Source organism: Pelophylax lessonae, assembly GCF_965119305.1.
Source record: "Pelophylax lessonae genome assembly, chromosome: 3".
NCBI classification, from domain to species: domain Eukaryota; kingdom Metazoa; phylum Chordata; class Amphibia; order Anura; family Ranidae; genus Pelophylax; species Pelophylax lessonae.
The window spans coordinates 371,279,342-371,294,540 of NC_138770.1; the positions used below are offsets into that span (position 1 = coordinate 371,279,342).

General features: G+C 44.7%; 1 protein-coding gene across 2 annotated transcripts in view; it reads left to right on the top strand.

Moving 5' to 3' along the window:
• The window catches only part of CASP8AP2 (caspase 8 associated protein 2), a 106,557-nt gene that overhangs the window by 58,090 nt on the left and 33,268 nt on the right, over positions 1-15,199 (top strand). For both annotated transcript variants that reach the window (XM_082249076.1, XM_082249077.1), the window contains exon 6: positions 5,024-5,139. In XM_082249076.1, coding sequence (XP_082105202.1) covers positions 5,024-5,139 — 116 coding nt within the window. The remainder of the gene's footprint in view (positions 1-5,023; positions 5,140-15,199) is intronic.

Below are 15,199 nucleotides of genomic sequence, written 5' to 3' on the forward strand. Positions count from 1 at the left end.
CACAAACAGAGCTTTTTTTTTGGTGGTATTTGACCACCTCTGCGCTTATTGTTTTTTGCGATATTAATAAAAAAATGCGAAAATTTAAAAAAAAAAACTATTTTTCTACTTTGACAGTTTAAAAAATATCCAATATATTACATTTTTGTCATATATTTAGGCCAAAATGTGTTTAGCTACATGTCTTTGACAAAAAAATTCTCAATGAGCGTATTTTTACCGCTTTAAGACCGGAAGATTTTACCCCATTCCTGACCAGGCCATATTTTGCGATTCGGCACTGCGTTATTGTAACGGACAATTGCGCGATCGTGTGATGCTGTACCCAAATTAAATTTGTGTCCTTTTTTTCTCCACAAATAGAGCTTTCTTTTGATGGTATTTGATCACTTGTGCGATTTTTACTTTTTGCGCTATAAACAAAAAAAGAGCGACAATTTTGAAAAACTAACAATATTTTTCACATTTTTCTATATGAAATTCCCCCCCCCAAAAAATGTAAAAATCTAAATTTTTTAACATTTTAGGCCATTTTGATTTCTGCTACATATTTTTGGTAAAAAAAAAATCGCAATAAGCGTATTTTGATTGGTTTGCGCAAAATTTATTGCAGCTACTAACTACGGGAAATTTATGTCATTTTTATTGTTTTTTTAACTAGTAATGGCGGCGATCTGCGTTCTTCTTCTTCTTTTTCTTTGCGGGACTGCGACATTGCGGCGGACAGATCGGACCCTTGACTGACATTTTTGACACTTTTGGGGGTACCAGTGACATTACTACAGTAATCAGTGCTATAAATATGCACTGTTACTGTAAAAATGACACTAGCAGGGAAGGGGTTAACTTTTATTGGTGATCAAGGGGTTAATGTGTGCCTGGTGCTTACTAACATGTGTGGGGGGAGGGGACTGAGTGGCACAGATCGCAGGTTCAGCTATGCTGAATCCTGCAATCTGTGACTTAGGAGATCTGCCCGCTTTGTTTACACAAGCGGGCGGATTTCCACACTCGATCCCCGACGATCGGGGAAGAGCGGCGGTCATCACCGCCTCTTCCCCTGGCCCGACTCCCACTGTGACTGAATACACGCGCGCCGCTCACAAGGGGAGGAGTCCAGCGACGTAGGTCTACGTCGCTGGACGATAACGAGCCACTTCGCCGCAGTACGGTCAACGTGACCGGTCGGTAAGTGGTTAAAGGCCAGGTGTCGGCATTGGCAGTGTTTTTTCAACGCCCTTTAGCTACACATTCTTTGATTCACCCTTTTATCCAGGGAGTTCGTCATGTGGCTCCTCCGATACGGTCCCCGTTACCGCCGTGGGATCTTAACTTGGTACTATTCTTCAAAACTCTCCCTTTGAAAACTTAAAGAGATTCCTCTGCTTACACTGTCACAGAAGGTAGCATTTTTTGGTGGCTTTTACCTCTGCCCACAGAGTGTCTGAATTGGCTGCACTGTCCTGCCGTTCTCCTTCTCTTGTGGTCCACAGCGATTAAGTGGTACTTCAAACTAATCAGTCGTTTCTTCCTAAGGTGGTTTCTGATTTCCATTGAATGAAGACATTGTGCTGCCTTCACTCTATCCTAAAGCCCCGTACACACGCGTCGATAATTGCCCGTGAATTTTCGGCCAACGTCCGATCGGCCGATTTTCGGCTTGTTAGTATGATGCTTCCGACAACCGACTCCGACTTTTCGGCCAAAAAAAATCTGGTGTGCAGGCTATAAAATTTTTGTTGGCCGTCAACACAACGGCCGATTTTCCATCAGTAAGTACAGATTTCAGCACACAAAAAACTGATGAGCAAGACTGGGCATGCTCAGAGAAGAAAAAACACACGGAAAGTAAACCAGCACATGACATCAATTCTGAAGTAGATTTTTGTTGGCTGAGAAAATTCGTGTGCAGTCTAGGCACATTCCAACCAACAAAACGCCACTCTGGACAAAAGTCGGACGATCGGTCGGCCGATAATCGTTGCGTGTGTACGAGGCATTAGCCCAAGCATCCAAAGGAAATTGCCTTGCATTCTTTGGCTGTGGTTCGGGCAATTAAGGTTTGCCTGGCGGTTACTGAGTCTTTCAGGAAATCAGACTCTCCTGTTGTCCTCGCATAAGGACCCAGGAAGTTATTGGATGCGTTTGCTGCGACCATATGCAGATGGATCAGGCAGATGGTGGTACAGGCGTTTTTAACTGAAGGGTCAGGTCAGGATCCACCTTTCCCTGTGAAGGCACATTCTGCTTGGGCACTGATTGCCTCCTTGGGCTTTTTGCCATCAGGCATCAGTAATACAAGTTTGCAAGGCGGCAACTTGGTCATCTGTGCACACGTTTACTAAATTCTACAAAGTAGATCTGTTGGCATCCTCGGATGCTTCTTTTGGCCGCAAGGTTTTGCAGGCTGCTGTTTAAAAGAGCAATTTTTTCTCTTTGAGGGTGTATGTTGTTTCTAGGTGAGCTCCAGTTGTTCCTGGTTGAGCTCAATGTTACCTGGTTGGCTAAGTTTAACCTTTGGGGAATTACGTTCTTTCTCTGCATTGTTTTCCCACCCCTCATACAAAAACTGCTTTGGGACGTCCCAATGATTAAGAAGAATATGGAGCTGCACCTGTCAATGAACGATAGAGAAAACTGGATTTTTTACTTAACGTAAAATCCTTTTCTTTGAAGTTCATTGACAAACGCAGCACCCGCCCCTCTATTTCTGAGTGGGTTGGGGTATTTTACTTCTGATACTGCTTGCAACAAAACTGAATCCTATAGCATAGTAAGTGGGTGTATGCCTTCAGGGACTGCCCCCATAGGCGTTGTAAAGTTTTTTTTTTTTCCATGCCTAGTGTCCTACTCTTGTAGAGGGCAGCATAACCCAATGGTTAAGAAGAATATGGAGCTGCGTCTGTCAATTAACTTCAGAGAAAAGGATTTTATGGGAAGTCAAAAGTTCAGTTTTTGTTTTCATTATATGGATGATCTGATCCATGATTGTGTCCCTGATAGCTTTTTTGGAGCATTTAAATAGTAATGAATTTAAAGTTGAAGCAGATGTACTAACAATCTGATGTTAGTACAGCGATCTACCCTGCTGTACTATTGTGTGTTGACCGAGGGATGCCCTCCTGTGAGAACACTGCGGTCAGCACTCTCTGCCATTTGGCTTGGAGCGCTAATCGGGAGCTGATCGGCTGACTTTTTTCGGTCATGACCTTTCAACAGAAGCTGGACTGACTCCAGTACATACAGGTCAAATGTCAGCATTTGGCCCGTTTGTACTAGGCTGAAGCCCAGTCAGGGAGAAACGCATCAGAGGGGTGTGGCCAAGATGCAGGCACTGTAGCTGAAACCTCAGCTCACCAGTGAATGTTGTTGATATATGTGGTGTGCCCCCCCCCCTAATTTTGCTACGTTGACGGTTCCTCTGCTGTTCACACATGCCGTGTTTGTTTGAAAGCTGGGAGCGGTGGCAGTACAAGGCTTTCACAATTGCTGTTAACGTTGCTACTTGGAGCGCGGCTCAAAGCACTGCAAAACTTTCCCCTGCAGTCCAAGCCATATCTTTAACTCTCTGGATTCCAGTGTGCAGGGTTTCTACCTTCTGTCTTCCGTTCCTTAGTTGTTAAGTGATTGATACACCCACTCCCTTGCATTTAAAGCAGGGGTCGCCAAACTATGGCCCTTAAGTTGTTCAGGAACTACAATTCCCATCATGCCTAGTCATGTCTGTGAATGTCAGAGTTTTACAGTGCCTCATGGGACATAATGTTCCGCAACAGCTGGAGGGCATTAGTTTTGAGATCTCTGATTTTAGAGTAACAGCCCTGTCCATAATACATTTGTCTCCTTGAAAAGTTGTGGTCAGACAATGGTGGACAGAGATTAGAGCATAACGATCATATAATGTATTTCAACTTTTATAGCTCCTCTAAAGAAGGGATAAAGTGCTTTATGGACTTTGTATTCTAGGGGACTGTAGCATCAAATAATAAAGGAAATGACAGTTGTTTTAAAGCTGGTTATATGCTTGACAGTTTTGGTGGTTATTTTGTCATTTTTCTATCTGCTTTGAATGAACAAATGATCCAAAGTGGCATGCCAATTGATTGAAAGTGCCACAGAAAATGTAGTGACATGTATTGCGCTTTTTGTAGCGTAAGCAGAGTATAGTGTACACATATATGGCAGACACTGGTACACTAGAAACCACCTATCACTGCCAAATCCCTTTGTGAACTAGAAAAAATAAAAAGTGTGAATGCCAGTTCCTACCAGCGTACAAACCCTGGTGACCCTCACTACTGTTTTTTTTTGATTCATATGTATTATTTTTAAACACTTTACATGTTTGTGATGTAATTGTTGCATCATCTAATTTAAACATACCTTGTTATGTATTTTCAATAAAGTTGTCATCATTTCTTACTTCTTGGTCCGCAATACCTATGTTCACCACCTTATATCCATGCCTATTAAGTCCCTACCTTTTGGTGGGTGTCTGCCTGTACACTTCCCTCACACATTGTGTGTACGCTGGTAGGTACTGGCATCCCCACTTTTTTTATTTTTTCAGAGTATAGTTTTGTTTTTTGTTTTTTTTTTTTCCAGTTAAGCGGGTTGAAAGAAAAAGAAATCTTGCATGTCCCTGCATCAACACAAGCAATGTTGATGCAGGGATCCCTCCCGCTGTTGTCTTTGTATTCTGACAGCCGGGACTTGCCTCACGCCCCCCAGTCAGAATACACAGATCAGTGTCAGAATACACAGATCAGTGCCATTGGCTGCGAGCTCTGATCTAATGCTGGTTTTTCAGCATGACTGTTCAACAGTAGTCAGTCGAACCGAAAGACGCCAATTTCTGCAAACCAGCTGCCTTTTACTATTTGTATACTCAGATTAAGTCTGCTTTTTGTAGTGTCCCTTCAATCCCAAGCTAGCAACTTCAAAAATATATAGTATGGATAAGGTTTATTTGTAGGGTGTATTTTTGTAACTTGGTGAATAAAGGTGTTCTATTTTGTTGTAGAACAACAACTTACAAAATGAAAACCAGTGCTTAAAAAAGAATATTTCTGCTCTTATAAAAACAGCAAGAGTTGAAATCACACGTAAAGAAGACGAGATCAACAGACTTAATCAACGGTAAGCATGGTCTTATTACTCTCTACATACTTCTGTGAATTAGGAGTATTGATATTTTATTTGTGAAGTTTAGCTGCAAAGATAGGCTTTCTCTTTCGTTCATTGACGGACACAGCTGCTGATCTTCTTGACCATTGGGTTATACTGTCCCCTACAGGAGTAGGACATGAGGTAGAAAAAGAACTTGACTACGCCTATGGGCAGTCCCAGGAGGTATACTCCTCCCCCCCCCCCCCTCTCTGCTATAGGTACTCAGTTTTTTTCTTCCTAGTCAGGACCTAGTTCCTTGCTGGGATCTCTGGTCCTGGCAATTTATTTTTGTAGATATATATTTTTTTTTGATAAAAGAAAAGGAATTGGCAGCACTCCAGGTTGAGTCAAAATCCAGATTTATTGACTGGACATCCAAATATGACAATCGTGACAAGGTAGACGCGTTTCACACACTGACTGTGTGCTTAATCATTACGGTAATGATACGGGTAATGATTAAGCACACAGTGTGTGAAACGCGTCTACCTTGTCACGATTGTCATATTTGGATGTCCAGTCAATAAATCTGGATTTTGACTCAACCTGGAGTGCTGCCAATTCCTTTTCTTTTATCAAGTTTTCACGGAGGCGAGCCGGGGCATGCACCTGTGTGAGTCATCAGGCAATTGCACCACCTTGAGCAGTGATTCCTTGTCTGTTATATTTTTTTTTTTCCATGTTTTTTTTTGCTTGTGAGACCTACAATCAACTGCTGGACTGGGTGACAGGATGGATAATCTAGATCCGGTGGTCACCCCAGTCTGGCCAGTGAGTGCGTGCAGACCCCAGGTCTGTGCTAGGTCAGCGGTTACATAGCCCCACCTGACAGGGACTGGCCTGCGACGCAGCGTTCCTGCTGGTGGTCAGCCCCCTCATTTAGATGGCGAGGCAGTTCTGTCTGGAGCGGTGCCTGTCTGGTTCCGGGTATGGTGAGTAGCTATCCCCCTGGAGGGTTTTGGGTTGGATGCAGGCCCCTCCCTGGGACGGTAGGACCCCCGGGTTCTCCCTTTTCCCCCTTGAGTCTGATGTTCCTGTGGGTCATCTATCCCCCCCCCCATCCCCCCTCCACCTATACTAGGGTTGTGTGGTGGTCTGGCTACCTGCTGGGACAGGGTGCTGTACTGGTGATGGGGGCCGCAGGGGGGGTACGTGACACGGTCTTCAGATGGGGGGGCATGTACCTCATTGGGGTCTCCTGACATGGTCATCCTTCTTGCTCTGTGTCTTGCCTGGGAGCCTCGCAGAGCCGCCATGTTATTGTAGCCTATTTTCTGTATAGGCTGGTAGCCATGTTTGTGTAGCCACGTGGCCATTTTGCATTAGTCCGGCATTGAATTGCATGGAGGTTATTACTGTGGAGCTTTGTGGGCGTCCATTTTAGCTGTGGGAGCCCCTCCTTATTACCTGGTGCTGATTCCTAGGCCTCTTTCGTTCCTGGACGCTGCACGTGGAGTGCTTTAATGCTGGTGCCGTCCGTGACTACCTGGTGGGGTGGTGAGTCTGGTAGGGTCCTCTCCCTCTCTCTGCTGCAGAATCAGGGGGTGCTCTGTGGCTGACGACCAGGTGGTTACCAGCGTGGGGGGTGTCCCTTTAGCAGTGTGTTTTTGCACTTTTGTGGGGTACCCTTATTCTTTATGGAGTTCTTGGAGCACATTTCCCCACCTGACCCCCCTCTCAGAGCTTGCGGAGCCCTCCGGATCCCAACCATCCATTGATGCACTGATGGCGGTCCTAGAGTTCTTTGTGTCCCAGGGGAAGGTGGCTTTTGGGCGGCGGGGTAGTAAAAAGCCCCCCCCCGCCTTGCCCTGCTTCATCTGTCTCCTCAGATTCTGAATCTGATCTGCCCTGAGGGGTCTGCGGCCTCGCGCCCTGAGTTTTCAGATAGGGTGAGTGATTCCTTCACTTCTGTAACCGTGCACGAAAAGGCGCTGGTGGACGCACTGATTGTGTCTGTGTGTGAGACTTTAAAAATGGAGGACGCAGCTGCGGCAGAGGCACTGGTTCCCTTTGCCACTTACAAGCCATCTAGAGCGGTGAAGGTGTTTCCATTTCTTTCCTATTTTGACAGATTTGTCGCAAAAGAGTGGGAACTTACAAATTGTCCCTTTTGTGGTCCCTAAGCGATTCGCAACGAGGTACTCATTTGAAGATTCCCTCCCTAAGAAGTGGACTTTTCCACCGGTGGTGGATTCCCCGGTTTCCAGGTTACATAAGGCAAACATGATTCCGGTAGAAGAATCGCCAGCTTTTAAGAACCTGGCTGACAGAACAGCGGAGGCTGCGGCCCGCAGTATGTTCACTGTGGCCAGGTCGGCACTCAGTCTGGTCTTCCCCATTGCCCTGGTGTTTAAATTCTGACTAAGCTAAGCTTTTACGTTGTGACCTGGAGGGTGAGCAGCCCCCCCCCCCCCCATCTTTGCGCAGCTGGTGGGCCAGTTGGTCCAGGGGCTGCGGTTTATCTGTGATGCCTCTTTGGATGCAGCCTCCTTGATTTCTAGACTGTCTGTTTCGGTAGTGGTTCTTAGGCATGTTTTGCGGTTCAAATGTTGGTCTGCAGACAAGACCTCTAAAAACGCCTTAACTGATCTTTCTTTTCAAGGTGATTGCTTGCTTGGAGCTACCCTGGTAATCATTAGGAGTCTCACAGGGGGGAAGAGCACCTTTCTTCCACAGGCTAGTAAGGGTAAGGAACCTTGTCTCAGATGTGGCCGTCCTTGGCTCACAGGAAGTTTTTTTCGTCCCCTAAGTCGGCTGACAAGGGTTCAAAGCCTTTCAAGGCCTCTTCAGGAGGATCCAAGCGAACTTGGTCTGGCCAGTCCAATGCGGGGTTCCTCAGACCTGCAGACAGGGCTCCTTCTGCATGAAGGAGCGCCCTCGCCTGTGCCTAGGGTGGAGTGATGTCTTTGCTGGTTTCCGGACCTGTGGACCTCCTTTGTGCATGACAAGTGGGTCCACAAAGTGATACGGTCCAGCTACAAGATCGAGTTGTGTTCTCACACTCGAGAGTTTCTTCCCTTTCAATGTGCGTCTGTCCCTGGACCGATTGCAAGCCCTCTTTGTGGAGGTGCAAGACCTGTTACTTCAAGGGGTAATTGTTCCAGTTCTAACTCCAGGAGATTTATTCTAGGGGTTTTATTCAAATCTGTTAACGGTCCTGAAGAAAGAAGGCAAGGTGCGCCCAATTCTGGATCTTAAGGCCCTGAACTGCTTTGTGCGGGTACAGAAGTTCAGAATGGAGTCTATTCGCATGGTGGAGGCATCCTTGCATCTAGACATATGCCGGTTTTCGGTAATTCGATATATCGCGGTATTGCATAGCCACGGTATTGTTATTGTGGCATTTTTAAAATACCGAGTTTCTCTGTCAAGTCTGCCTGACTTGTGAATTGATACATTTCAGTGAGCTAGATGACTCATTCACTCACACAGCTAATGCCTATCAGCAAAGTCTCCCGGTAACTATAAACAAAAATGATTACATTGTATTTTTTCCTTCCCTCTGCCAGGGAGAAAGGAAGTTTAACCTCTTAAAGACTGGATCTTTTTCTGACACTTGTTGCTTGCAAGTTAAAATCAGTTTTTTTTTTGCTAGAAAAGTACTTAGAACCCCCAAACATTTTATATATTTTTTTAGCAGAGACCCTACAGAAAAAAAATGGCGATTGTTGTAATATTTGATGTCACACTGTATTTGCGCAGCAGTCTTTTAAACGCAATTAATAGACTTTAATGAATAAAAAAAAAAAAACGGAACAGTAAAGTTATCCCAATTTTTTTTTTTTTTGTTACACAGAGAATCATGATCTTTATTCCAAGCTAAAAAATCGTGATTCTCATTTTGGCCAGAATCGTGCAGCTCTAATATATATATATATATATATATATATATATATATATATATATATATATATATATATATATATATATATATATATATATATATATATATATATATATATATATATATATATACACACACACAGGCATAGCAGCCCACATTACATTATTATATAGCCATCAAGCAGTGTCTGGCCTACCTGGTGATGACTGGTCCTGGCGCTCTGATCCGATGGCCTGGTCTTTAAAGGGGCAAATCCTTGCGATCCAGAAGTGGTTAAACCTGCAGGAGGACCAGTGTTTTTATCTATTGATGACTTTACTATTGCTTTAGGCCTGGTTCACATGTATGCGGGTTGGGGGCCCACATTTGCACAGGCATAGCAGCCCATTGATGTGAATGGGCTTGAGCTGCTATGCCTGCGTTTTCAGCTGAAAAAAGGTGCATGCAGAATTTAAAAAAATGCAGTGGCCATGAAATCCATCCTTCTTTTGCACCATGTGACTTACCTGCCGTTGCTGCACACGCAAACTGTTTTTAAAAGCCGTGCCCACGTATACAAAAAAATGCAGAAAGCTTGCCAGAGCAGGAACTGCAGGTTAGTCGCATGGTGCAAAAGCAGGATGGATTTCAAGGCCACTGAATTTTAAAAAAAATGCTGCATGCACCTTTTTTCTGCGGAAAATGAGGGCATAGCAGCCCGTTCAAATCAATGGGCTGCTATGCCTGTGCAAATGTGGGCCGCCAACCCGCATACATGTGAACCGCCAACCCGCATACATGCGAACCACCAACCCGCATACATGCGAACCACCAACCCGCATACATGCGAACCACCAACCCGCATACATGCGAACCAGGCCTAAAGCAATAGTAAAGTAATTTATAAACAACACCTCCTTCAGGTTTAACCACATCTTGACCACAAGGATTTGCCCTCTTAATGACCAGGCCATCGGATCGGAGCCGAGCGCCAGGACCAGTTATCACCAGTTAGGCCAGACACTGCTTGATGACCTATTTTAGGCCTGGTTCACAGAGTCTGTACTGACTGACTATATAATAATGTGCATAAGTGAACCAAAGCCCCTAAATTCAGCAATGAAATTGAAGTGAGGTGGAAATTTAATCATTTCAATTTAATAATAGAATACCGTGATAATACCGTATACCGTGGCAAAACCTTAATCAATTAATCGCAGCATGAAAATCTGATACCGTCACAAGCCTACTTGCATCAGGAGGATTTCTTTGCCTCTATCGACATCAAGGACGCTTACTTACACATTCCAATATGTGTCTGTCACCAACGCTTCCTTCGCTTTGCCGTGGCAGAGGAGGATTATCAGTTTGTGGCGTTAACCTTTTGGTCTCGGGTCTTCACAACGGTGTTGGCTCAGGTGCTGGTGGTACGTCAGCGAGGAATCTCAGTGCTGGGATACCTATATGACTCTTGCGAGTAGAGTCTCCTACTGCTCCGATGGACAATGTGGACATCACTATAGGGACTCTGAGGGAGTTCAGCTGTCTTCTGAATTTTCAGATGTCTGCTCTGGTTCCTTCCACGAAACTGGACTATTTGGGTCTGACTCTGGACTCTGCTCTAGTCAGAGTGTTCCTTCCTCTGGACCAACTCCAGAAGTTGCATGCTGCAATTTCAGCTCTTGCTGTCCAGCATGAGGGTGCTGGACCTGATGGCTTCTACCTTCTAAGCGGTCCCATTTGCACAGTTCTATATGAGTTCCCTGCAAAGGGAGATCTTGGCCAAATGGGACAAGTGTCCGAAGTCTCTCGACAATCCGATCCGGCTGAGCCAAAAAACAAAAGGGTCTCTGATCATGTGGCTTCGCTCTCCAGCTCTTCTCCAGGGCAAATCTTTTCTCCACCTGTGTTGGACAGTGGTCACCACAGATGCCAGTCTGTCCGGGTGGGGAGGTGTCCTGCATCGGCACTCTGCTCCGGGAGTTTGGACACTGGAAGAGTCCAGACTCCCGATCAATGTCCTGGAACTCCGAGCGATCAGGCTGTGCCCGAATCACTGGTGTGAATCTAATCGGACAATGCCACAGCCGTGGTTTATGTCAATCACCAGGGTGGAACAAGAAGTGTATTCACAGCTCTGGAGATAGCCGGCATTCTTCAGTGGGCAGAACGTTTTGTTGCGGCCCTCTCCACCATACACATTCCAGGGGTGGAAAATTGGCCTGTGGATTATCTGTCGACAGGCGTTGGACCAAGGGGAGTGGTCCCTTCATCCAGAGGTATTTCATCAGCTGTGTCTCCAGTGGGGCACCCCCGAGGTGGATCTGTTGGCGTCTTGGCTCAACAGGAAGGTGCACAGGTTTGTGGCACAGTCACGGGATCTGCTAGCAGAAGCCACAGATACGCTGGTGGCCCCCTGGGGCCAGTAGCATCTGATTTACGCTTTTCCCTCCTCTCAAGCTTCTGCTGAGACTCTTGCGCAGGATCAAGGCAGAAGGAATTTTCATCTGAATGAGGACATTGTGTTGCCTTCCCTGTTTCCCAGGCCAAAACATCCTAAGGAAATTGCATTGCATTCCCTGGATGTGGTTCGGGTTTACTTGTCAGCTTCTTTTATGAAGTCAGACCCGCTATTTGTGCTTACGGATGGGTCTCAAAGGACTATCCGCTTCTGCGGCCATTTCTAGGTGGACCAGACAGACGGTTACTCAGGCCTATTCGATTAAGATTCCTCCTTTCCCTGGAATGGCGCATTCTACTCGGGCACTCTGTGCTTCTTAGGCCTTTCGCCATCAGGCATCAGTAACACAGGTGTGCAAGGCGGTTACTTAGTCGTCAGTGTACACTTTACATAATTTAATAAAGTGGATGTGTTGGCATCTGCGGATTTGGCTGCAAGGTTTTGCAGGCTGTTGTTTAGGGGGCTTGTTCCCTCTTTGGGGGTGTAATGTTTTTCAGGTGGGCTCCAGTTTTGGTTGAGCTACAGTTTAGCCTTGGGAATTTTTTCTTGCTGTTCCCTCCCCTCATGTTTGACACTGCTTTGGGACATCCCAATGGTCAAGAAGATCAGGAGCTGTGTCTGTCAATGAACGAAAGAGAAAATGGGATTTTTGACTTGCCATAAAATCCTTTTCTCTGATGATCATTGACGGACACAGCACCCACCCCTCTATGGAGTTGCATTACTTCTGACCCTGCTTGTAACAAAACTTAGTACCTATAGCAGAGAGGGGGGAGTATACCACCTGGGACTGCCCATGGGCGTAGTCAAGTTATTTCTGCCTAGTGTCCTATTCCTGTAGGGGGCAGTATAACCCAATGGTCAAGAAGATCAGCAGCTGTGTCCGTCAATGAACATCAGAGAAATTGATTTTACGTTAAGTAAATCACATTTTCTCCATGTTGACTATTTCTAAACGTCTACAAAAACTGTAAATTCATATTTAAAGTTCTAATTCTAAATTCATCAAATAGCTGATGGCAATACAATAGATTTCAAACCATTGCGTTTTAAAATTAAGCATCCACAATTGAATTTGTAATTGTATTAATGGTAGACGCTAGTCAAAATGGGGAACAAACCCTACTTGCTGTGGTATTCAGTTTTTTTTTTTTTTTTTATAGATATACAGTACCTACCGTGTACTGATCCAGTTCACTCCCTATTTATTAATCCATAAACCCTATTTGCTTATGTGTGAGTGATTTGAGAAGTATTCCATTTCTCGAACCAACTTCTGTAGATTACTTGCTGTCTCATGTACAGAGAGCCTGATATTTGTAAGTCTTAATGTTTCATTCCAGCATTTAATTACATTCAGACAATCCTTTGGAAGTTTGAATTTGATTGATAAAGCAAGCAATGAAAAAAAGAAATTATCCAGCACAACCTTTTTCAGAGGCAGACCCTCTTGCGGCACATGTGGAGCCTTGTGAACGTTAAGGCTGGCTTCACACTAGCTGTGGCTACGGCTCACAGCAGAGGGGTCTATTGCTTGTCTATTCACCACTTCAGGTCCCTTTTTTTTTTTTGGGCAGAATTCGCACATGAAATGGACCAGAAGATGCGCAGGACCCTTCTGCGGTTCAAACTTCAGTTTCCCTGGAGGTGTGTGAACCGGTTCCATTGAGAGCCTGTTATGCAAATTGGATGCGATTCGCATCAGTGTGAACCCAGCCTAACTGTAGCATATTACATAGAATTCAGAATAAAGTGATCCTGTGCTTTGCCATGAAGGGAAAAGCAACAGGTTCACTGGTATGCTAGTCTATACAGGTGGTTATTCTTGCCTTCCTTTCTCCATTCTCTCTTTGCACTGGGGTAGTGAGAAGGAGTGTGTGAACCCTCTGTCCTCTCTGATGTGGCAGTGCTGAGTTAGATTACTAATAAATAAGCAGCCACCTATAAAATTACAAACTCAAAATAAGGTTGTTAATGCTACTAGTAACTATAACATCAAGCGGCGCTAAATAAAATTAACAGCTGTATCCCACAGCAACGGATATTAGGATGTTACATGCACCATAAGTCAATATGATTTCAATAAATAAACAATAGTCCATATAAACTGATGAATGAACTGAAGTCTCTGGGGTACACCTTGTGAGGGAGTCCAAAAGGTAGAAAAAAATGGGCTGTCACCACACCTCGTACCACCTCTCCCAATGGTCACACACTCACCAGAAATAAAGGATCAACTGCATGTAAAATCCACAGCATAGAAATGGCTCTCCCAAAGAGACAGTCCTCTTGAAGCCAGTCTGTGTACTACGTGGAAGCCGCGTGGTCACGCTCTAACGCGTTTCGTCATCGCTTCGTCTGATGTAGTATGCAGACCGGGTCCCGCTCACCGGTGGATTTCGCTAGACGAAAGAAGCGGTAGGAGGCAGACGCTGCACGCTCTGCTTTTTTATATGATATGTATGCTGATTACCAAGAATGCTTTTTTGTAAGCGTTTAGAAGGAAGGGGGGTTGATGTGTTTTAATAAAGTGTTACGGAATTACACTATTGGTCTTCCCCTCTCTCTTTTCTGGCGGCTTATATTCTTGGAGTATATGTGCTAAGGCTAATACCTGCCTAATACCATATGCCCTTGAGATTTTTTTGGAGTGAATTACTTATGTATCCACTGGAGAGATCCTGGGAGTGATTTTAAGTGCTTCAAGAGGAGTGTCTCTCTCTTTGGGAGGGCCTATGCTGTGGATTTTACATGCAGTTGATCATTTATTTCTGGTGAGTGTGTGACCATTGGGAGAGGTGGCACGAGGTGTGGTGATGGCCCATTTTTTTTTCTACCTTTTGGACTACCTCACGTGGTGTACCCCAGAGACTTCAGTTCATTCATCAGTGTATGTGGACTATTGTTTGTTTATTGAAATTATCATATTGACTTATGGTGCATGTAACATCCTAATATCTGTTGCTGTGGGATACAGCTGTTAATATTTATTTTATTTAGCGCCGCTTGAACTCATAAATAGATCTCTTTATTTACATCTGACAGGTTTATTGTGCTTCAGGAAGATAGCTTCTAAAGCCTCTGATGCGGAGTACTCTGGTCTCAGTTCCTTCAGGTATAGAGTCACTAGCTGCTATTCCCACCTTTTCCCCCCCCTCCTCCTGTCCAGTCACAGAAGCCTTTGTAATATTTGAACTCACAAAATACAAAGGCTTGTGTGGAAGGGTGGGCTTAGCTGGTCTGTATGCTTCTCTTACCCTGGCGTCACACACCTTGTTGGACTTGAAAGAGAATTGCTGCGGTGAAAATAATAAACATACATACTCACATAGTTAGGTGCAGCATTGATCCAATGCTAAAGCTGCCCATTGTCTGCTGAATCTGGGTCACAGGAGTGCAGAACTTAGTGCACTCCTATGACCCACAGGAGAAATATGGCCCAAAATGCTTTGTCCATCGTTCTCCTTTAACTCCTAGTATGCCTGCACTTTTTACAAAATGGCTGATTTCCTGAAATTCAGCTTTAAAGTAAGCTGCGTCGTCTTCAAATTTAGCACAGTTCCAATGTTTGCTAGATAATGCTGACAGATGTCCTTTATGGCCTAGAATTAACTAATAAAGAGCTTAGTTTGTCACGTGTTGTATTTTCTTTGTCTGAATTGGAGTTTTAAAGCTAAAAATGTATTGAATTTCATTTTGATAGCCATGGCTGTCTAAACAGGTTTCAGTAGTTATTTGTGCTAATC